General features: G+C 38.4%; 5 protein-coding genes across 7 annotated transcripts; 3 read left to right on the forward strand and 2 right to left on the reverse strand.

Annotated features, from left to right (window-relative positions):
- Positions 1-89: 89 nt before the first annotated feature.
- On the forward strand, positions 90-18,902 carry GABA-B-R1 (gamma-aminobutyric acid type B receptor subunit 1). Of its 3 annotated transcripts, XM_036814210.3 has the most exons (17): positions 90-1,108; positions 5,080-5,334; positions 9,731-9,865; positions 9,935-10,105; positions 10,169-10,385; positions 10,565-10,730; positions 10,782-11,025; positions 11,083-11,232; positions 14,091-14,233; positions 14,292-14,415; positions 14,477-14,593; positions 14,656-14,863; positions 14,928-15,184; positions 15,245-15,382; positions 16,252-16,432; positions 16,556-16,623; positions 16,879-18,902. In XM_036814210.3, exons 2-16 carry the CDS (start codon positions 5,083-5,085, stop codon positions 16,594-16,596), a joined length of 2,544 nt encoding a protein of 847 aa, XP_036670105.1. In that variant the 5' UTR covers positions 90-1,108; positions 5,080-5,082; the 3' UTR covers positions 16,597-16,623; positions 16,879-18,902. The 3 variants fall into 3 exon arrangements, with proteins under 3 accessions (XP_036670105.1, XP_016945219.1, XP_036670104.1); XM_017089730.4 differs by lacking the exon at positions 16,556-16,623; XM_036814209.3 differs by lacking the exons at positions 16,556-16,623; positions 16,879-18,902 and having other exon boundaries at positions 16,252-16,549.
- Positions 11,255-14,019, forward strand: LOC108021156 (uncharacterized). The gene has a single exon (XM_036814206.3). It carries the CDS (start codon positions 11,292-11,294, stop codon positions 13,971-13,973), a length of 2,682 nt encoding a protein of 893 aa, XP_036670101.2. The 5' UTR covers positions 11,255-11,291; the 3' UTR covers positions 13,974-14,019.
- Positions 15,423-15,964, reverse strand: LOC108004551 (microfibril-associated glycoprotein 4; the record flags this gene model as incomplete). The annotated part of the gene is given in 3 exon segments (XM_070994413.1): positions 15,423-15,582; positions 15,646-15,925; positions 15,928-15,964. Coding segments are annotated over 3 exon segments (477 nt in total), but the record flags the coding sequence as incomplete, so codon positions are not given.
- An 825-nt stretch (positions 18,903-19,727) lies between the features above and the next one.
- On the forward strand, positions 19,728-22,233 carry yellow-c (L-dopachrome tautomerase yellow-c). The gene is made up of 3 exons (XM_017090116.4): positions 19,728-20,040; positions 20,978-21,383; positions 21,445-22,233. The coding sequence occupies exons 1-3, from the start codon at positions 19,823-19,825 to the stop codon at positions 22,120-22,122; spliced, it is 1,302 nt and encodes a 433-aa protein (XP_016945605.2). The 5' UTR covers positions 19,728-19,822; the 3' UTR covers positions 22,123-22,233.
- Positions 22,151-23,294, reverse strand: CIAPIN1 (cytokine induced apoptosis inhibitor 1). Its single transcript, XM_017090117.4, has 3 exons — positions 23,023-23,294; positions 22,446-22,942; positions 22,151-22,380 (listed from the first exon to the last, which is right to left on the reverse strand). Exons 1-3 carry the CDS (start codon positions 23,156-23,158, stop codon positions 22,267-22,269), a joined length of 747 nt encoding a protein of 248 aa, XP_016945606.2. The 5' UTR covers positions 23,159-23,294; the 3' UTR covers positions 22,151-22,266.
- Between the last annotated feature and the right edge of the window lie 66 nt (positions 23,295-23,360).

Consider the following 23,360-nt stretch of genomic DNA (forward strand, 5'->3'; position numbering starts at 1 on the left):
AAAAGCGGCAGCACGAGCTTTCCCTCGGAAAAGCTCCTGCCCGCCAAGCTTTCGTCCTGGCGAGGCGAAAATGTAAATGTCAGTCATGGAGTTCCAGTCGTCGGATACATTTGGAACAGAACGAACACTGAAGGAGCCTCTCGCGTCTCATCCCCCGAGTACAATGCGAAAAAGTCTGTACAAAAAATAGACACCACACGAAAAAACCGAACCACTCTGTGCATAAAATAATACTAGCCAAAAAAATGGTATAGCCACACACAGCAAACACGGAGAATACCTGCAAAAAATGAGGTGTTAAATGGAATTACGGTGCGGGATTTGATAAAGTGAAGTGTGCTTAAGCTAAAACCAAGTGAAACATAACGAATACATTAATTATTCAGGGCTACCGAAGCCACAAGCTTACTAGTTTGATAAGAAATTTAACGAAAATCTTATGGAGTATCTGCACATATATGGTACAAAAGAAAGTATAGCATATAGAGTAGGATAAACCGCAAAAAACGAAACTCAAACAAAGTTGACACAAAAAGCTCACGCCCCTCTCTCACGTCTTGGTTTTTTCTCGTATTATTTGGTGAAAGTGCAACAAACATATATAAAAAAGTGAGGAAAGGGAGAGGAGCAGTGGCAGAGCAGGTCCTGCAAAAGGAATTGCCATCATTTGGGGATTACGGAATTATCGGGATCCGTTCTCATTAAAATGGATTTAAGCCAATGCCGATGTGCTGAGCTGCATTTGTGCATGGGATTATCGATTGTAATGCGCAGTCATCAAATTATGTTTGAACAACGCCGCCGCAACAGCGATAACAGCAACATCAGCAGGAGCAGCAACAAACACTGAATTGGCCCCTGAACCCTTTTGGCCCCCCCCCCTGATACTCCGCACACACCGCCTGCGCCCCTGCCCAACCAAAAGGAGCAGCGAAAAAGAAGAAGCGTCTTATGAAACAATTGAAGCACCGGCCAAAGGAGCAAAGGAGCAGACAAAGACAAAGACAAAAACAACGGCAGAGGCTAAAGCGGAGACCGAGAAGAAGAAGCAGCAAAGGAGACGACGACAACAACAACAACATCGCATTTTTAAACGGCAATACGCAAAGTAAGTGAAGTGTAAAGTGAGCGAGAGGGCAATAGAAAGGTGTAGAGTGCCGTAAAAAGGAGCGGGGCATACACTGCAAGAAACAGAATTTCCAAAGGATATACAAAACATAAATTAAAAGTCTCCCCGGTTGTCGATTTTGGTTGAGGAGATTGCTGCCCAAAAAAGTAGAGACAAAGCCAGGTGTATAAGAAAAAAATAAATTTGATAAGAATTTAAATGGGTATTCCAAAACGTAATAACACTTATTTTTGAAAAGAGGAGAAGTAAGAATATTTTAATATTTCAGGAGTACTTCGATCTATTTTTAAAAATTAGTATCCCTAAAAACAAAGTTTTGGCTATAACATTATGAGGTTTTGGTATTATATTTGTTAAAAACAATCGTTTAATAACTATACACGATAAAAGGTATACATTTACATTGTGTAATGAACTTACAATAAATATGAATAAATAAACATGAAATGAAAAACTTTTTGGAGAGTAGTGGGATTTGAACCAAGGTTTTTATAACTTCACGTTCTAACTTTTAATGTAGCAATTTGACATGAAGATTTTTCCTACATTTTTCGGGAACTCTTAGGACTCGAAAATCTACAAAGCTAATAAGAGTACAAGCCGATCATAATCTAGGATCCCTTTTTTTTTGCTTTGTGTAGCGGAGGTGAGCAGGTGAGGAGGCAGCCAAGTGAAGTGAAGCATTTGTCGCATTTTGTGCAGAATTCTCGGCGTAATTAATGTTTTGAGTCTGTGTGTGTGCATGGGGGTTTGTAAACTAGGTCACTAGGAAGTTAGCCCCTCAGCGCCCATCCCCCTTCGGTCCCTCTTCAGCGGCAACTCTACGTCAAAGGTGTCAACTCGCCAAATCTGCAACCACACCTTAGTTAAGTAACCCACCCCTTGGTCGCGCCACTGAACCACCTACTAAAACACCCCCTCCCCGACCCTTAACACACCGCCATGATTAACGCGCCTCAGTGCGATTAACTGGCAAACAAATTTGGAGTGGTTGCGGCGGTGTATGTTTGCGCCATGCCGACAGCATTTCCATTCAATAACGCACGGTGCTCGTATGCAAACACTGAAAAAAGGTTTCTTGCAAAAAAATATTCGCCGTATTTGGGCCTGAAAAAATGGCATTCATAAATAAACCCACACCAGTAAACGTTTAAAAGAAGGCAAAAAACTATATTTAATTTTTGACTTGCATCACTCATTCATCACTCACTTAAAGTCAAGCACCGACAAAAAAATACGTATACGCAGTGCTATCCAATGATTGGAATATTTTGTTAATACAAATATTTAAAACTATCTAAAACCTATACATACGTATAATCTAATTTAAGTTCTAAATGTTTTTTATGAATAATTTCATTTAAAATATAATAACATCACTTTTAAGCTATTGACTTTTTTATTGGGATCTTAAGAAATTTGTTATAGATTCTATAATCTTATGATATAATCTAATTTGAGATTTTGTAAAGAAACGTAGAGCATGTACTATTTTTGATTCTTATAATTGTTACCTTTTTTATTGATAAAAAGTATTTCCAAACAGATAGTTTAGGCTTAAGGGGTCGTATACGTAATTTTACTCAGTTACTCAAGCCGATATCAATCAGGACCTTCACTTAACCTCAGAACTAGGCTTAAATTATATATTTTTAGAACCATAATAAATTATAAAACGTGCTGACGATAAAAACCATGTTACAATTCATACTTTAAATTATTTTTTTGTTGCCCCCTATATCTTTATACTCCTGTAAGTACGCGTGTATGTACCTCGCACACGCAGGACAACAGAGATAAAGAGCCTTCCCCCCACATAAAAGTTCTTTCTTTTTTTATAGAAAAAAGAATTGGTGGCAGGAGTTTAGAACATTGCCAAAGGGGCTGCGGACAGAAAACGCGGGGGAGTAGCGAGTAAAAGCCATAAAACTCAGGCGCCGAAGCGCAAAATGCCCTTGCCCAGTTTCAAAAAAAAAGTGGATATCAACAACAAACTCAGGATAACCCAAAAAAAGTCGAGAGAACAACAGCGAATAAATAGAAACTGCTTATTTATTTATTTGTTTCGACAAATCTCAATTGAAACAAAGCTTAAAAGCTTTGAAATCAAAACTTAAATAGAAACCACACAGACATCCAGACGAATAAAACGAAAACGATAGAGCCTGAGACAAAGAGACAATTACTATTAGATCCAAGTTCAATTCGGTCCGCAAACAATTGAATTTGTTGCAGATTTGATTTGGCTTCATGTGGCTTGCGATAACTATTTTCTGGGATTAGTGTGGATTGCCCTGGCCGCAATTTGCTTCCTAATGAGATTTGGTTAATTAAAACGAAATACTTTTAGGGAATTTAAATGTTAGGGTAAACTGAATTCGGCTTTTTTGTGGTTTAGGGTGAGGGACATAAAAAGCATTCGGTTTGCGTTTTGCTCGTATTTATTTCGTTTGATTAGTCAGCAAGGTCAAATCGAAACTGACCTAAGCTAATGCAAAGGGACATTTCCAGCCATTCATATTTACACTCGAAAAGCGGGCATTTTTATACCAATTCCCTTATTGATATGTCTATTTTCTCTTCAGAATAAATATTTTGTATACAAAAATTAGTTTATAGCCTATAAAAAACCAGTAACAATTAAAATGAATGACTAATAAAATCCAGTCAAAGGAAAAATGACAAAAGCAGTTATTAAAGACGCATGAAACACATTTCAATTTTAATAATGGATTTGCTCGCCTGCCAGCTTATTTGGTTTCGTATTTGTTTATTTTCTTTATAAATGTTTGCATACATTAAGACGTACACAAAAACAAGCTTTGGCAAGAATCTCTTAAACCTTTAAAACGTTATACGCATATACTTATGTATAACAAATGAAGAAAAATCTCAAGCCTAATCCCCCATTAAGCTACAACCGAAAACATAACCCAAAAGTATGCAACAAAAATACAATTTAAATATGCTCGCCTTTTGCGGTGGATTATAAAGACTGAAATGCTTATTTTATACGATATTTGGTAAGATTTATTGTCAGGACACCATTGAATTTGAAATTCATTTAGTAGGCAGAAGCCGTTATTAACACATACATGGTAGAAATCTAAGTAAAAAATTTAAAATTTCAATTATATTATAATGTGTGGTTTGCCCTTAGCACTAACCTAAATTTAAGGACCTATAACCATAATAACAGTAAAAAGAATATTTTTATCTTAAATTATATCTAACAAACTTCTTAACATTGATGTTTTATTTATTATGTGTTATTATTAATTATTATTTATTATTATTAATTATTATTATTATTATTTTTTATGTTTTCAATTTTGCTTTAAAATAATAATTAGTATATTCCATATTTTGCATTATTACCGAACTCTGCATAATATTTGTTACACCCTACCTTCAGAAATTCATCGAAGGCAATAATATGATTCTTATAACTCTTTCTGGTAACATTTAAAATTAAAATGTTAGAAAAGAACAAGAATGTCACAGATATATTCTAAAATCTTCAAATATAAATCATATTTTTATTATTATCGAATCCCCCACCATATCTAGTATACCCCATCTGCAGGAATACACCGAAGTGTATAAATTGCTTACGTTTGCCCATGTAGTCATAAAAATTGCTTTGGCACATAAAACGAAGCTTGACGCTCGCTTTTGGTTTTGGTTTGGTTTGGAATGGTTTGGTTTCATTTCGCCTCTTACCGTTTTTGTTTCGTTAGGTTGCCATCGCTGGTGGGCTTGTTTTTTGCGGGGTCCTCCTTATATTTCTGATTCTATTTGTATTGCTATTTGTGTTTGTATTCCCCGATTTGTATTTTGTGCGCTCGCCAATTCGGTAATCACATTTCAAGCGTTTTATTCGATGCTCCCCTCGTCCTGGCAACGATTCTGAATCCCATTCTGATACTGATTGTGGTCCTTTCTTGCAGGATATGACAAGTGATGGTGCTGTTACGTTTTGGATATTTTTGCTTTGTTTGATCGCCTCGCCGCACCTGAAAGGGGGCGTGGCCGGGAGGCCCGATGAGCTGCACATCGGAGGCATCTTTCCGATAGCCGGCAAGGGAGGATGGCAGGGCGGACAGGCGTGCATGCCTGCCGCAAGACTGGCGTTGGATGATGTCAACAAGCAGCCGAATCTGCTGCCGGGCTTCAAGCTCATCCTGCACAGCAATGACAGCGAGGTGAGTCCTGGAAACCCACACCATGCCATTGTTATGAAACCACACTGGAAAAAAAATATAAAAAATTAATTTGAAATACTATCAAAAATATACATAATTCAATATTTCGAAATTTGTGTTGGGGATAAAAGCAGTTTAAACATTACATTTACTAACGACATTAAAATATTTTCGAGGAGAGAGCAATACAAAATCAATCTATTTAACATTACCCAATGCTAAGAATGATACATGAATATTGTGTGAATTCGAAATTGTCCCTAACACTTCCTTTTTATGTGTAGATATTTGATTATTTATAATTACTTTATATGCGTAAAACAAATTTTAAAAGGATGCTTGTTAATCTTAACCTGAAACTGAAGTAGTGTCAATTAGGCAACCCTCCATACTCTGTTGATACTATATTCCGTGAACTGCATTCCTTAGTATCATATGAATAATACGCAATAAAGATGTACACATCTATACGATATTTATAGATGTGTACTTATGTTGGATCACTTAGAACCTTATCTTATGATACTTTTTTTCGGTGCAGTAGTGAGTTTGAAACGCGATAAGCCCTACTTATATGCAGCACGGCAGGCTCCTCTGGTGTCCTGTCACATACCCATGGGTGCCACTTATTTTGTTTCGTTTTTGTTTCTGTTCACTGATGACTGGAGTGCTGGCTGAGCACTGGCATTCATTAGCATATTTCTCCAGGGGATCATGGGTTGGGGTCTGCTCTGTTAACAAAGGACAAACAGTTTTATTATGCCGCATTAAAGGGTATTGCTACGCATGTGTTCCACAAATTGAATTCTCCGCACAATCCAACAATGCAACAATCCGCCGTGTCCAACAATATTTGGCAATGTCTCGGTCTTAATGACCGCCCATAAATTGTAATTGAGGTTCGGCTGAAGCACGTTCGATACGTTGCCAGCAGCAATTATATCGGTAGAGTTCGGTTAATCGGGTTTTTATGTGCGTGATTTGTAATTGATAAAAGGTATTTAACATTAAGAAAAATGTGTGTATATATTTCGAACAAGGTCACCCAATAAATGTCGCTTAATGGTCATTAAATCGTGAAGAGTTCGGATTATTCTTGTAGTAAATATTGGTAGGCCTGCAATGCATGGATTGTAATTTTTTCGATGCAAATTTATTATTTAAAGCAGATTGTTAAAAAAACACCTAAGGAAACAGTCGTTCAATTCTTCGAATATTTTCCATGGGATTATTAAGATACTAGTATATTAACTTCGACCCCCTAACTTTAACATTATTAGGATCCCAGTTATTTATGTCAGTATCGTAAAAATTTAAAAACACCAAAAAGAATCTGTCCAAATGTATCTTAAACGCCCAGCAACGGATCCACTTTAAAAAGTATCCGTTCCAGTGGATTTTCAAACTTTTGTTAGTCAATAGAAAATAGGCTATTAAACAAATACTCGCCATGCAAACAGCCATGTATCATAATAAATGGCCAGTAACCGGCGTAGTTTCCGGTTTTCAGTTCTCAGTTCCCAACTAACTGGCGCTATCAATGCCCCTTGGCTCTTATATACCGTACCATATAAAACAAAAAAACTATTTTTATTCATTTTCATATTTTGCACACATTTTTTCGCATTTTGGTGGGTTTTCCATTTTAAGGGTCTGCGGTACAGTTGTTGCGGTTTTGACTACTTCGGTTACAGTTTAGGTTTTGGCGGCTGTTTGGCCCTGCCTATTTATAAGCGCGAACCTCATTAGTTTTAAGTGAGCGAAAGCTTAACTACTTGTTTTGAGTTTTGAATGAGGTCACTTTGCCCCGGCCCCCAGCCGTAGCTCATCATTTGAGTTATTTTTATTCAAGGCTGCCAGGAGGGACAGACACTATAGTATACTATTTCCTAGGACCTAGGCCACATACACACATAGCCATACACCATACACCATACGCCCATTTACGAGCCAGATACGGACATATAGATAAGGACAGAGCCGGAGAGGTAAACCGAGTCCGAGTCCCGTCCCTGCCCATATCTGTATCTTTGTATCTCTGGTCTGGTCTGGTCTGGTTAGTTCAGTTCAGTTCGCTTCGCTGGCCTGAGCCCAGGCGCGCTATGTTTGTGGCTTAGGCAAACAGCTTCCGTTAAATGCTGCATAATTAGTTGCCATCTCCAGGTCCCACAGTGGAACCAAAGGCACCTCCCCATTCCCCGCCCCCCAGATACCATCCTCATTCACGTCACTTGGCAAGCGACAAGGGGCAAAGGTCGCACGCAATGTTTGCCTTTACCGCTGCCTTTTGCTTGACCTACTTTGATGTGTGAAATGTCCCAAAGAAGCCTGCACAAAAGCACAGAGAAACGGGCACAGAAAAAATGTATAAACAAGGCAGGATGGTTATCCTCTGGTAACCGAAACATCTAACGCCCTTCCGGTGGAATCAAAGATGTCACGAAAACACTACTTCAGTTCTCGGCGATTGCTAAAATATTACATCGATTTTTAAAGTGCTGAAAAATGTAGCAGCTGAACTGGCTTAGTTGACACTTTATTTTCGGTTAAGTGCCTTTACCTGTACCGCTTCGATGGGTTTAAATAGCTGTCAAAACTTTAGCTATATAAACAGGAAATTAGTTATGGTACTATTGGAATGGGAGTGGGTGCTCCAAAAACAGTTTTGTTTTTCTTTAATTAAAGCTCGTGGAAAAAAGTTTTCAATTATTTGTCGACGATATTTATACTCGAAGAGAAGCAATTGTATTTTCAAGGAAAGGGAAAACAATGAAATACAATATTCAGCACCAATTTAACAGTATTTTTGTGATACTGATACCTATTTCTAACTATGTCTAACAATTTATACATGTTTCAAACGAAAATAATCCATTCAAAGGTTAAAAGCATATAATCAGAAAGAAAAAAAAATTGTGTAGTTTTTAATCCTCAGTATTTAGGGTCTTTTGACACTTGCTTGATTTTTAACTATTTTTAAAAAGACATGGTAACCTAGAGAAAAAAGATAAACATGTTTACGTTGCCATGACTTATTAAAAAAATTAGTCAGTTAGCCAAAAACCAAGCAAATGTCATAAGGGATTACGAAATACTTCAATATATATTTAATTACATGTTTCTTATGATTTGGCAATAAATATTTATTTTTTAATTTAATTATGCTTATAAAGAATATAATAATGGCTGTTGTATTAGTAACCTTTTCCATAAGTTTAGCATACCTTCTGCTAGGGGAGAACGAAAAGCGAAACTATTAAACCAGACCGAGCGCTTATAACAAGGCATGCCTCGAGACCTAAAACCCACACCTAAATCCGAATAGATGGGGGAGTATGTACAGGATAATACTTATGCATAAACAGGGACTGGACATGAAAAGGAGAGGAAAAAAAACAATTAGAATGGTTCTTTACACGCAAACCAAGTAAGAAATATGAAAATTGTCGTCAGAATCAGGAAGACAAGGGGGTCTGGGAAAAATGGAAAGGAAACGACAAACAGCGAAAACGAGTTTGCCATGTAAATGAATGAATGGAGGAATGAATAACTGAATGAATGAATCATTTATATGGTCAACGTGGATACACGTACGTATATGTCCCAACTTCAGCGCCCACATGAGGGATAAAGGCACCGCGGAAGGGGCACACCTTCTTTAATAATTCATTGTCATGAATGAATCTTGTTTAATTGATAAATGTCATGGCAGGGGGATTAATAAAAAGAAAATATGGAAAAATATCACCCAGGTGGAGACATAAATTAGCAAGGGGATTGGGTATGGAAATTAAGTAAAGTAGATTACTAAAAATTCGTGTAATAAATCAACCTGTTAACAAGGTTACAGGTATTATAAAAATAATATCTATATATACATAAGTAACTGAGCTCTGATCAGCCAACTTATTATTGAATACTTTAAACAAACATTTAAATGGAATTCATTATATTTATTTTCCTAACTATTGTTAAAGTCTTATTGGTTAGTTTCGAAATTATAAAAATTTTAATCTTCATAATAGCAAAACCTATCTTGAAATTTATTTGAGAAAATGATTACCTTATCAGATACAGTATCCTTTACGGTCATTAAACTCAATTGAATAGTCACACCAACGCCTCAAATACCTCACATGAATCACAAAGCAAATTAATCATTTCGATAATTATCTTTAAATGAAGACAGACACATAAATTTCAGGAAATTCGCTATTAATAACTCCTTAAGGGTCGTTGCTTAGCATAAGCATAATCAATACTTCCCGACGGCCATCAAGCGAGACCAAAACATGTATATGAATATTTATCGAAGAGTGACGGAGAATATAATTTTCTTGGCAACTGGCTAATTCCATTTTCTTAACCCCCCTCCATTTCCATTTCCCATCGACAGTGTGAGCCCGGTTTGGGCGCCAGCGTGATGTACAATCTGCTCTATAATAGACCGCAAAAGCTGATGCTGTTGGCTGGATGCAGCACGGTCTGCACAACTGTGGCCGAGGCTGCCAAAATGTGGAATCTAATTGTGGTAAGTGGCCGTTGCATAATGCTAGCAAATAAAACAAAAGTATTTGTATTATCCAAATACCTTTTGTAGCTCTGCTATGGGGCCTCGAGTCCGGCTCTCTCGGACCGCAAACGGTTTCCCACTCTGTTCCGCACCCATCCATCGGCCACGGTGCACAATCCCACACGCATCAAGCTGATGAAGAAGTTCGGCTGGTCACGGGTGGCCATCCTACAACAGGCCGAGGAGGTCTTTATATCGGTATAGCATAGTCTTTAATGATATATTTCCTAATACATGCTAATTAAATTACCATTTGAACAGACCGTAGAGGATCTCGAGAATCGATGCATGGAGGCTGGCGTTGAAATCGTAACTAGACAATCATTTCTTTCCGATCCAACAGACGCCGTGCGCAATTTGCGACGCCAGGATGCACGCATCATCGTGGGACTCTTCTACGTGGTGGCCGCCAGACGGGTTCTCTGCGAGATGTACAAACAGCAGCTATATGGCCGAGCCCATGTATGGTTCTTCATTGGTGAGTCCTCAAAACACAGACTTGAAGAGAATATTCAGTCTTCCCACTTATTTGAGAATAAACGTTCTTGACATCAAGACGAAAGTACTGTTAAAAATGTTTTTCGAGATGAAGAGTTCTTGAAATTAAGAAAGTATGGAGGTTCCTGTATCTAAAATGTGTTTGACATTTTTCCTTAGGATGGTATGAAGACAATTGGTATGAGGTCAATCTTAAGGCGGAGGGCATCACCTGCACTGTGGAGCAAATGCGGATAGCTGCCGAGGGACATCTGACGACAGAGGCTCTCATGTGGAATCAGAACAATCAGACAACTATATCCGGAATGACCGCAGAGGAATTTCGGTAAGTGCATAAAACCAAATATATTATTAATATTAACAATATTTGCAACAGACATCGACTGAATCAGGCATTAATCGAAGAGGGTTACGACATCAATCACGATCGCTATCCGGAGGGTTATCAAGAAGCCCCGCTGGCCTACGATGCTGTATGGAGTGTGGCTTTAGCTTTTAACAAGACTATGGATCGATTGACAAGCGGTAAGAAGTCACTGAGGGACTTCACCTATACGGACAAGGAAATTGCCGACGAAATCTACGCTGCCATGAACTCCACACAATTTCTGGGTGTCTCAGTAAGTTTGTTAAACTCAACTATTTTTAAAAATATTTTAACATTTCCGGATTTTTAGGGGGTGGTGGCCTTCAGTTCTCAGGGCGATCGTATTGCACTTACTCAGATCGAGCAAATGGTGGACGGGAAGTACGAAAAACTGGGCTACTACGATACCCAGTTGGATAACCTATCCTGGTTGAATACTGAGCAGTGGATTGGTGGCAAGGTAAGCATAATAGTGAGCTTGGGAATATCACTCAATTCATTGTAATCAGTATATGTAAAATGTCTGACGAAGAAAAAAAACAAGAAAAACTGAAGGATGTTTCAAGTAGTACCGAAAAGATAAAAAAACCGTCAAAAGATGGGGCTAATACTGAAAGACCCTCAGTTAGTTTTAGTCAAAGGGATGACGAAACTAAAGAGCCGCCATCTTCTTCTATAAGTCTGAAACCAGGTCCTAACGTGGCACCAAAACCGAAGAAATCAGGGTTAAGTAGATCAAGTTCCCAAGATGGAAATGACGAAGTGTCACAAAAGGATTCAGATGAAAAGCCATTTTTTAAATCATCGGATATAAAATCTGTTAAAAATGAAAAAGAAGATGGAAAAGAGGCCGTATCTCTAAAAGATGAAAAACCAGGGTTTTCCAAATCATTTGAAAAGGGAACTATAGGCGGCGTAGCAATAACAAAAGAAGGTGAGGCACGCATCGAAAAAGTGATTGAAGAAGAGCAGAGAGTGACATTGGTAGAGTCGGTACCCGGAAAAGTTCTTCTGAAAGAATCGGAATCTGAAAAGCTCCAAGCATCAAGAGATAAAGTTGATGAAAGTCCCAGAACAAGGCGAGTTCGAGAGCCATTTGATTCATTTAATAGGGAAGAATACTTGGCTGATTTGATAGATTATGATCGCTCATCAGAAGATAAGCCAGAAAAGAGCCAGAGCTGGGAGCCAGACAGTGTTCTACGGCGTCGTCTTCCCAGCAATCATGAATTTAATTCAAGTTCAAGTCTGCACGGCGAGGAGGAAGATATTGATTCGGTTGGATCTGCGACTATGCGAGGTAGCTATCGAGATCAATCCCAAAAAGCCGATGACGATGCCGTCCTCCTAGCTGAAGTAATCAATATGGGAAAGCTAAAGGAGCTTAAAGATGAACGCGAATCAATTTTAGGTTTTCTTAAACAACCTAGAGTTGATAGAACCATCGACGAGATTAAAGGTTCCAAAACCACAGGAACAAGTAAACGTCATGTTGAAGAGGTAAAATATAGGGAGAACTCAAGTGATGATGATGATGATGGTCCAGTAAAACACAAAGCCACCATTACGAAATTGTTTTGTCTTACGCAAGTAAGAGCTGAAGACAAGGAAATTCCCAAAGAAGATGAAGAACCAAAAGATAAGGAAGAGAAGAAACCTCCTCCGGAACCAGAAGTCGAGTTGGAGGCAAAGAAACCTTGGAGTTTCCCTATAACAGAGACATTTTCTGACATACCTGGAGAGGATCAGAAATTAAGGGAAAACCAGAAGGTGAAATTAGGAAAACGAAATAAGAGAATCAGAGCTATTGGAATTAATACGGATATAAGCAGAAATCCCGGAAGAATAAAGGTCCCTACTGGTGCTACAGAACCTGACTCGGGAGTTTACCATGATCATGGAAGACTGCGAGATATAGGCCAAGTTACTGATAGCTTATCCAAAAATCGGAAGAACTATAAATATAAGACTGAACCAGATGACAATCCCATAGAGATAGGACCCTCCGATGGTCAAAAAAGGGAAATTGGAGTTAATACTAAGGTCCTACCAAAAACCAAATTTCCACTTATATCTGCGATGCACATACACAATGGGGGACAATTAAGAGACGTTGGAACTAACACAGATAAGCCATATATGCCTATCGACGATGGAACAGAAGTGATTTACATGGAGCCCATTAAGCCGGACACGAAGAAATTGAATAAACTTATTGTGGATCCACCCCAGGATAAAGGACCCTACAAAATGCCAAAGAATGAAGAACGAAGAGCTTATTATGAGGGCTGTGAATATCATTTTCCTGGCAGAACAGGATGGCGCCGACTCTTTTACAATAGAACCCATGGAAAATATGAACTACGCCGTATAAGTCACTGGGTTTATACACTGATCTTTGCAGTACTATATATTTCATTTGTCATACTATTTTCGATGGCCTGGTTCGATTATGTTACAGATGAAGCTCCAGGAAAGGCGCCCAATACAAAAATGGCTCAACCAACTATTACTTTCGCTCCTATTGGACCTCGAACTAATCCGAAAACAATTTCATTCGATCCACGAAACGATACTGAAGTAATGGAAAAGTACGCTGGTATAATGGCGCTGTTGGAAAAGTATGGTGACTCTGGACATAACTCTCGGTTTGGAACTTGTACTGCCTCCGAAAAGTTTGGATATTCAATTGGTAAACCGTGTGTTTTCCTCAAAGTTAATAGAATAATTGGTTTTAAAACAGAACCATACACTACCTCCGATGATCTTGTCAGTGCCAAACTTGACGAGGAGGACTTTACGGCTTTAAAGAGTCTTTTGGAGGGCACCACATCGAAGGAGAATCGCCAGAACCGTACCTGGATTACATGCCGAACAGATACAGATAAAAATGTTCAGATAGAATTTCATCCTGAACCAGCGATCAGAACAGAATTCACAGATATTGTCGAAAAAGTAGAGTTTGTTATGGATAAAGGAAAGAAGTCTTTTTTCAGCCCAAATGATGTCAATCGAATAGTGGCTCTTCAGATCAAAAACCTTAAGGCAAACGAACGTGTCCACGTGAATTGTAAAATGTGGGCTCATAATATCCATCATAAACAACAGGGTTACGGTCAAGTTTCTTTCTATGTGATCCTGGCTACAGATAAAAACCGGGAAAGGGTGGAGAAAGTACTAAGGCTCCATGATTCATTGTAAAGAATGTTTATAATCAAATTTGTAAATAAAATATGAAACAATACAATATTATTAGTTATACATTTAGTTGATAAAAAATATATATATAATAACTTATGTTTAAATTCTTAACTCTAGGTTCCTCAAGATCGCACAATAGTCACTCATGTTCTTCGCACCGTATCCTTGCCATTATTTGTGTGCATGTGCACCATCTCCAGTTGCGGCATCTTTGTTGCCTTCGCCTTGATCATCTTTAATATATGGAATAAGCATAGAAGGTAGATCATTCCTAGATCTCTAGAACCAAGTGATTACCTCAGTTTTTAAAATTTTCAGAGTAATACAATCCTCGCATCCCGTTTGCAATACCATCATGTTATTTGGTGTCATCATCTGTCTAATATCTGTCATCTTACTGGGTATCGATGGACGCTTTGTCAGCCCCGAGGAATATCCAAAGGTGAGAGTTCTTAACTGTAACTTTTAAAACCCATTAACGCCTTTCTCTTTCTTCCCATCAGATATGTCAAGCTAGAGCTTGGTTACTATCCACCGGTTTTACATTAGCATACGGTGCTATGTTCAGCAAGGTCTGGCGTGTGCACCGCTTTACAACAAAAGCAAAAACTGATCCGAAGGTGGGATTACCTAAAGTATACCATAATATATATATTCTTAATAAATATATTTGTATTTGCAGAAAAAAGTGGAACCTTGGAAGCTATACACCATGGTTTCGGGACTCTTATCAATAGATTTAGTGATATTACTCTCATGGCAGATCTTTGATCCGCTGCAGCGTTATCTCGAAACATTCCCACTCGAAGATCCAGTATCTACTACTGATGATATAAAAATACGTCCAGAGCTTGAGCATTGTGAAAGTCAACGCAACTCCATGTGGTTGGGTACGTCTTGAAATAGATCTTTTTTAGAACCGAACTGATATTATAATATTACTTTTATTTTCAGGTCTCGTCTACGGCTTCAAGGGGCTAATCCTGGTGTTTGGTCTGTTCTTGGCCTACGAGACCCGATCCATTAAAGTGAAACAGATCAACGATTCGCGTTATGTGGGCATGAGCATCTACAACGTGGTGGTTCTCTGTCTGATAACAGCTCCGGTGGGCATGGTCATTGCATCGCAACAGGACGCGTCCTTTGCCTTCGTTGCTCTAGCTGTGATATTCTGTTGTTTCCTAAGCATGCTGCTGATATTTGTGCCAAAGGTTAGTCCTTCTTGCATTCGTAATAAAATAGCGCAGTCTAACTCATTACCTTTTATGTAGGTCATTGAGGTCATACGTCATCCTAAGGATAAGGCCGAATCGAAATACAATCCCGATTCGGCCATATCAAAGGAGGATGAAGAACGCTATCAGAAACTTGTTACCGAAAACGAGGAATTGCAACGATTAATAACACAGGTAAGAAACTCAGTCATAAAATCTATGCTAGAATTCAAAGTTAAGTATTTTTATATATATATTTTTGAGTCTCAACATAAAAGAATTTCGGCCCTATTATCATTTGAACAAAAGTAAAAGAGTAATATTTCCATTGACCCCAATGAATTCCATTTAGAGAGTATGTTTCGCCTTCTTTTTAATGTAGTCCATTAAGCGAACTGTAATAACAAGTATTTGTAATTGAAACCTTATAAGTACTTTTATAATTATATGTGCTTCACCTCGACAAACAAGAGTGAAACCACCAACCACCACCATGCTCCGCTGCGCAATTCTTTCTTGAGTCGTCATTATCATGATAAAAAGTTGGGAATTTTTTATCTTTGTGATTCTTATGGGAGTCTTCAGCAATTCCATAGTGTTGTCCCACCCTTTCCAACTTATAGAATTATTTTTCACAGCCTATTTTATGGTCATATTAGTGAGCGTAAACTGTGTCCCCATTAACGTGCTTTAGTTTAATGAAAAGATCGTGTGGTTGTTCGTTAATCATCAGATGAATTTTTGCAGGCCTATAAAAAATTCTCCTTTCATATCCCCAAAACCGTACGTATAATAAATCTACGATTGGTTGAATTTAATTTATTCTCGCCGAGGCCTTATTTCATTCTGTGTCGCCTTTGAGTTTATACTAAAATGCTTGAACTTGATGACGAAATTTTTCAGGGTCTATGTGAACCCTAGCTGATAAAGGTTTCAAGTAGATTAGGTCTCATCTTAGAAATTAAAAAAAATATTTGTATTTGTCTTGAATAAATTCCGTATAATTATTGCTGTGTGGTGAATACAATTTCTTGACTTAAATTTTCATTTTTTCCCCTTTTCAGAAGGAGGAAAAGATACGAGTCCTGCGACAACGGCTGGTGGAGCGGGGCGACGCCAAGGGCACAGAACTGAATGGTGCAACAGGTGCCGCCCCTGCCGCCGTCGCGACAACTTCGCAGCCCGCTTCCCTCATCAACTCATCCGCACATGCCACACCTGCAGCCACACTCGCAATCACACAAGGTGAGTTAATCCCCATCGCATGTGTACATCCAATATTCCCATTAGCCAATTGCATGTACTCGGTATTAGCATCGTTGGTTTAGCTTGACGTTCATAATCGTAATCGTTCTCAATTTTAATTAGAAATTTTAGCTCTTTTCGTGGGCATTGACACAATTGATTAGGAACAACAATAAAAATGGAGTTCAAAGGTTATTTGTTTTTGTAAATGCTATGTGAACGCACTGTCAACACTTCTTATCTTGAAAGCAATTGCAATCTTTCAGCATTTAGGATGCGATTATGTATCTTAAAATGAACTGACCACAATACTTTAACTCTACACCTTGGATAATTTTCCTAGTTCTGTTTAGAGCACCTTTTCTTAACTTATCACGTTTCTATCAATCTTAAATCTCCTAAATATAATAAATTATTTTTTAATTCTAAATACATTTATTTTCCAGATACTCATGAGCATCGTACATGAAAAAACTTGTCAATTTCCTTTGCGTGATAGGTGAATTATACAGAAAATATGAAATGCAAATAATGATGCTAACGGAAGATGGATTTAATAAAAACGCGTACTTAATAAACTTTGTATCAACTTTAAGCTGAGCTAAATAAGTGAATTGGTAGCAGCAATTTTGTAGAATAATGAAATATGTATTGTACCTTAAACGTGTTTAGAATTAATATTAAAAACGAAATACTTTTAACTTAAAACAAACAAAAAAACAAAACCAAATCGACATTAGCATCTGAACTAAGCGAATTGTTAGGCTTTAAAGTTGAAACAGAAAAACCAAAAAAAATATAGTAAGTCAAGAAAATACCTAAAACGATCATGTTAAAGTTAGTAATTTTTAAACACAAGAAGGGAAAACAAATTGTTGTTTTTTTAGTAAATACTGTTCTTGGTTTAAGTGAAGTTTCTGTTTAAGCCTATGTTGCTCAGTCCTGTCTCCTAGAGCTCTTTATAATAAATCTGCATAGATGAAAACCCTTAAATGGCGGCCTTCTCCATTCATTCATACTTTTGATTTAGGTGTATTTTCCGAACCAGTTCGCGGCAATACAAACCAAACTCCTAGACTCCGGGAATCAAACTACGGAACTCTGTCCCTTTCGACACGATAATCGGTTTGATTCCCAATATGTTAGCTAAGTTAGCTTTAGACACTTTGTATAGGATCCCATGTGTGTGTGTATGACGTGTAAATGTGCACTCGATAAAAGTTTTAATAGTTTACATTTCAGCAAATCGTAAATAGCACAAATCGAATGAAAATTCTAGCAAATATTAGATAATGAAAGGATATGTATACATTTAGCCTAGACTAGTGTAGCATCAAAAGTTAATATATTATATATTATGGGTGGGTTAAGTGCTCAAGAACGTTTTAATTTTTATGTACTGTTATACATAGACAAATTAAATGGTAATGAGAAATTTTTGAACCTACTGTAAGTTCTAAAATTGCATTTATAAAGTATATATATTATACACAGGAAATGAAGAGAAACCGAACATAATTGAGGGCGTCGTTATATAGGAATTGACTTTATTTAAACTAAAACTAAACTGAAACCTATTGACAAATTGATTAACTCACTCACTTGCATAACATACTATATCACTCAACTCACTCACCCTTCAACGATATGGAACCGTTTAAATTCAATCACTCTCACATTCAATTAAACAATATAGGTAAAAATCCATCACGAAAAGTGCTATAAGAAACATACATAGACAACATCAAATTCCTACGAAATGAAAGACTTTAAAATCTAAGCCGTTAAATAAAATGAAAACCAAGCAAATGAAATGAATACTATACACTCGATAAACAATGATTATATATAAATATTGAAATATATATATGAAATTTACACATGGCAAAGAACATCTCTAGTACATTGATATTTGTTAAGGATCGTTGGAATTTGTAGTTTAATCGGATTGTATTTCATATACGAATAGGGAACGCTGTTAGGGTAGACGTGTAACTCGAGATCATGTATATTGTATATAGAGCATTTAGCTGCGCCTCCTAAACACTACAGAAAAATTACAGCCGCAACAGCAACCAAATCTACAAGTGCAACAATTAATCGACATTTATTTTCGAATCCGAATCAATTATTTGCTTTTGTCCTCGAATCACAGCCGAAAGATGAACTTTTAGTCAAGTAAGACACAGTTTAGCCAAGCTAATTGTTGTATAAATACGAGTAAATAGAAAAAGCAAAGGTAAAATAAATCCAGATTTATTTCAAAGAAACACGCAAAAAGTGAACATCTACTGTTAGTGACAAAATAAACATGAACCACACAAAATGGTAGCAATATGCAGGAAAAACAAAAGGTCAAAGTAATGAAAAACTCGGTATGTTCTTATGAATGTAACATTAACGAATTAATTTAAAGTTTAATAAAACGGAATAAATGAGAATTTTACTGAATAAAAAACACAAAACAGAATTGAACAAATATCTCAGTTTTATTTGAAGGGGGTTTTTTATTTCGGACTTTATTATATTTCAACTTTAAGGCTTACTAAATTATTTATTTTGCTGAATTTAGGTGTACAATAGAAAGTACATTTGCTCCATAAAAACATTGAATCCCTTTTCACATTTAACACATATCTATTTTTAAGCTGAAGCCAAAGGTAACATGTTTAAATTACAAGTTCATTTACTTTTAAATATCCAGACTTAATAATTTGACATCTTTCACAAATTTTGTTTCTGAAAATGCAAATCGTTCTTAAAAGCAAACATTTTGCACCCCACTCGTGCTGCATTTTAAATGAGGGAATCAATAACCTTTATTCATTAAATCAACGTTTGAATTGTTTATGCAGTTCAGTAAGCATTACTTTTGGAATTCTTTAAAAGTTTGATGATAAGAAATGAGGATGCATAATTACAAAAAATTAAATATTTTATTTTATATTTATGTTATAATTTCGGATCCACTGCCTGTTGTTATACCTACTTATAAGCACTCATTGACCCATTAGTTGTTTAATGAGATATTGAGTTCACTGCTCAGATAAATTATTCCAGTTGCGCCTTATAAACTGGGAGCAGGGTATTTTTAAAGTATTACCAATTCCACAGCTTCTTCCTTCCGCTTATGTTGCTAATTTTAAGCCGCAACCCAGTATTCATTAGCACCACAGCTGGGAATTCAGTATAAAAGATTATAACACTATGGGATCTCCGATCTCTGAGTGCTGAGCTTTAAGCTCTACTCTTTTGGATCCAAGCCAACATATTAAGCCAGACTCCGATCCAAGCTCTTGCAGTTAGCGCACTCAACTCGAATCGAAAGGAGGTCCCAAAGCAAAAGTTAAGATCCCAGAAAACCAAGTTGTTGCAAACCGAAATTCCACAATGAACCCACTGGGAATAGTGAGTCTGGGCCTGATCTTGTGCCTGGCCGGGATCCAAGCCAAGCTGGAGGAGAAGTTCTCGTGGAAGCAGCTGGCCTTCGATTGGCCCACTCCGGAGGCCGAGGCGGAGGCCAAGTCGAATGGCCACTACATAGAGGAGAACAACCTGCCACTGGGCGTGGAGCGCTGGCAAAACAGAATCTTTGTCACTGTGCCAAGGTAAGTTACCGTATTCATAGCCGAAAAACGATTACCTCTCGTTAACTTGTCTTTTCTTTAATTTAATATTTACCTTTTTTGTTGGCTTCGATTGTAATTAAATGTCAAGCTAGACTTGCAAAATCATCGAGCGTCAAGAGGGGAAACCGGTTTCCTCGTTGGCTAGTTAACTTTATCATTTTTTTTCCTTTGTGTAAGTCTATTTTGCATTTCAAATCGTGGTTTCTAAATGCAAATACGAACATTAAGATAATTATAATTTAATAGGAGAAAACATATGACCGGAAAATTCTATGGAAAATAACCGATCCCATTAAAGCAGAACTTTTTAAAAACTAGTAAACAATATCTTCGTGTGACATCATCCCTTTTGGGGATTTACCTACGATGCGCTTTATAATAAAAAAGACCCGAACCAAATTTACAATTTCGGGAGATACATATGAGTAACCGAATAATATAAATAACAAACAAATCATATCGGTTACGCACGAAAACAAGATTCTTAACTCCTTTAAATGTTAGTGATTTATAATCAAAATGTTTGGAGAATACTATCTACCTATCAAATGATTTTAATAGCTTCACTGATATACATTTTTTGATGAATAATTAGTTATTGATTATATATTATTGATTATACAAGTAGTAGTAGGTGAAGTTCAGCAGAAATCTTTAATGGTCAGTAATTAACTAAGCACAGCAATAGATAAAGACTTAACTATTAAACAAAGTTCGATCAGTCTCCATATATTAAAAATCAATTGTATAAAAGTTGCATAACTAGTTGATTTAGGAATAGTAGCCAATCCCTTGGAACTTAACTAAGATAAGATCAAATAGGTAATGAACATTTAACAAATTTGTTAAAATAATTTCTTATTTTAATATCTGTAGTTACTTCACCTCCTAATTAAATTATCCTTATATATTTTAGATGGAAGGCCGGTGTTGCTGCCACCCTCAACTACATCGATCTCAACTCGACAGAGAAGTCGCCAAAACTGCGCCCATATCCCAGTTGGGAGGCCAACAAGCTGCCCATCGATGTGAAGCCCCAGGATCAAAAGACACCTTCGGGCGGACGTTTGGATGCTGAGAAGGCTCAAGATGCTGGCATTCAGCTGAAGGACAACTCCACCATCATTTCCACCTTCCGAATCCAAGTGGACGTATGCGATCGCCTGTGGGTTCTCGATACTGGTTTGGCCGACATCCTGGGCAGCCCCAAGCAGATCACACCGAATTCGATCCTGGTCTTTGACCTGAAGACGGACACCTTGGTGCGTCGCTTCACCATTCCCGACGATCAAAAGAAGGAGGACTCGTTCTTTGCGAATATTGTAAGTAACAGGATTATAACAGGATTTGAATTCCAAACTGATAAACGTTTTTTATCCCTAGGTTGTGGATGCCGACCGCTCGGAGTGCCAGGATGCCTTCGCCTATATCCCGGACTTGGGTGCCTATGGTGTGATTGTGTACTCCTTGAGGAACGACAAATCCTACCGCGTCAAGCACAATTTCTTCCACTTCGACCCTCTGCAGGGCGACTTCAATGTCGGCGGCGTGAACTTCCAGTGGACGGACGGCGTCTTTGGAATGGCGGTGGGTCCCATGAATCCGGATCACTCCAAGGACATCTACTTCCATGCTCTGGCCAGTACCAAGGAGTTCAAGGTCTCCAACCGAGTGCTGCAGAACGAATCGCATGTGACCGGCGGCGATTCGTACTATGACTTTAAATACGTCGGTGACCGTGGCATGAATGGTCAGTCCACCGCCGAGGTCTTCGACCCCGAGACCGGCGTCATCTTCTACACGCAGGTGAACAAAGACGCCATCGCCTGCTGGAACATCAAGCGTCCCTACACTCCGGACACCCAGGGACTGATCGATTCCGACTCGCACACTCTCGTCTTCCCGAACGACATGAAGATCGACAACGAGGGCACCGTTTGGGTGCTGTCCGATAAGATGCCTACGTATTTGTACAAGGAACTCGATCCCTCGGCCGTCAACTATCGCATTTTGACGGGCCAGAACCGCGATCTCATCAAGGGTACACCATGCGAAATGTGAGCAGTTGGACATTTGAATCGACATGCTGTTTTCGTGAAGCGGTGCATTTTTGTATTTACATTATGACATTTTTTGTTTGTAAGTCGGCTTAATAAACTATTTGAAATGTGATTGCTTGATTGGGTGTATCATGGTGGGCTTAAGCTAGATGTCGGATTTCAGGAGGTTTCCACCAAGTTGCACCTTCTCGCCGGGCTTGAAGGCGGGCATGCCGAGGTAAGGGCAAGTGGAGCAGCGGAAGGCGTCGCCCAGATAGCACTGTTTAAATAAGAAATAAGAAGTTCAATATAAAAGGAAGGGATAGGCATGTTATGTAATCTTACATTGCCGCAGCTCGACTTGGCGTTCTCGGTGGCTGCCTGGCTCTGCTTTTCAGTCTCCAACTCCTCGGCCAAACCGCAGGAGCAGTTCTTGCAGGCCTTGCGCTTTCCTGTGGTGCTGCAGACACGCAGACCAGCCGGATCCGGCTTCTGTTTGTCCTCCTCGTCCAGCAGTTCCTCCTCATCGATCAGCTCCTCATCATCGCCGCTAATCTTCCACACATTCAGGGCACTGGCGTTCTTCTTGGCGAAGGACAGCCTGGCCGAGGATCCCGTCTCGTAGCCTGGCTTCTCGGCGGTCAGGGCATCCTGAGAGTCCTCGCGACAGTTGATGAATCCAGATAGCTTCACCTCCTGCAGCAGACTGCTCGCCGGCCCGATGAAAGACACCAAATGCAGTTTGCCACTGGGTTTCAGCATGTGCAGCAGCTTTACGTAATTGTCGGTCAGCTGGGCGCACTCGATCACAATAAGGTCGAAACTGGAGTTGGCATAAGAGGCTGGAAATGCAAACAAACCATTAAATTGACCCAAATCTGCTGACTCACCGGCTAGACAAAAAGAAAAACAGACAACTTACAAAACGACAGGCGGTGCACATTTTCCAGGGCCACCTCACCGCCGGTGGCTGCTTTCACAGCCTCCACGCGCTTGTCCAGGTCAGCGCTATCCGTCCATATATACAGGGATTTTTGCAGGCCCTTGAATTGCTCCATTATCTCTAAGTTTCTAGAATATCTTTGAATTTCAAGCACCGCACCGAACCGATTTTTTGATTTCACAAGTTAGATATGGCAAGATGGCGATATCGATTGCCACAGTCAATCGAATAAGTGATATTCAGTGATCAGTGATTTGTCCACTGTTCGTTTAAACTGCTACTAATTGAATATCAATATTGCTTAAGGCGGTTTCTCC

This window comes from Drosophila suzukii, chromosome 2L (genome assembly GCF_043229965.1).
Source record: "Drosophila suzukii chromosome 2L, CBGP_Dsuzu_IsoJpt1.0, whole genome shotgun sequence".
Taxonomy (NCBI): domain Eukaryota; kingdom Metazoa; phylum Arthropoda; class Insecta; order Diptera; family Drosophilidae; genus Drosophila; species Drosophila suzukii.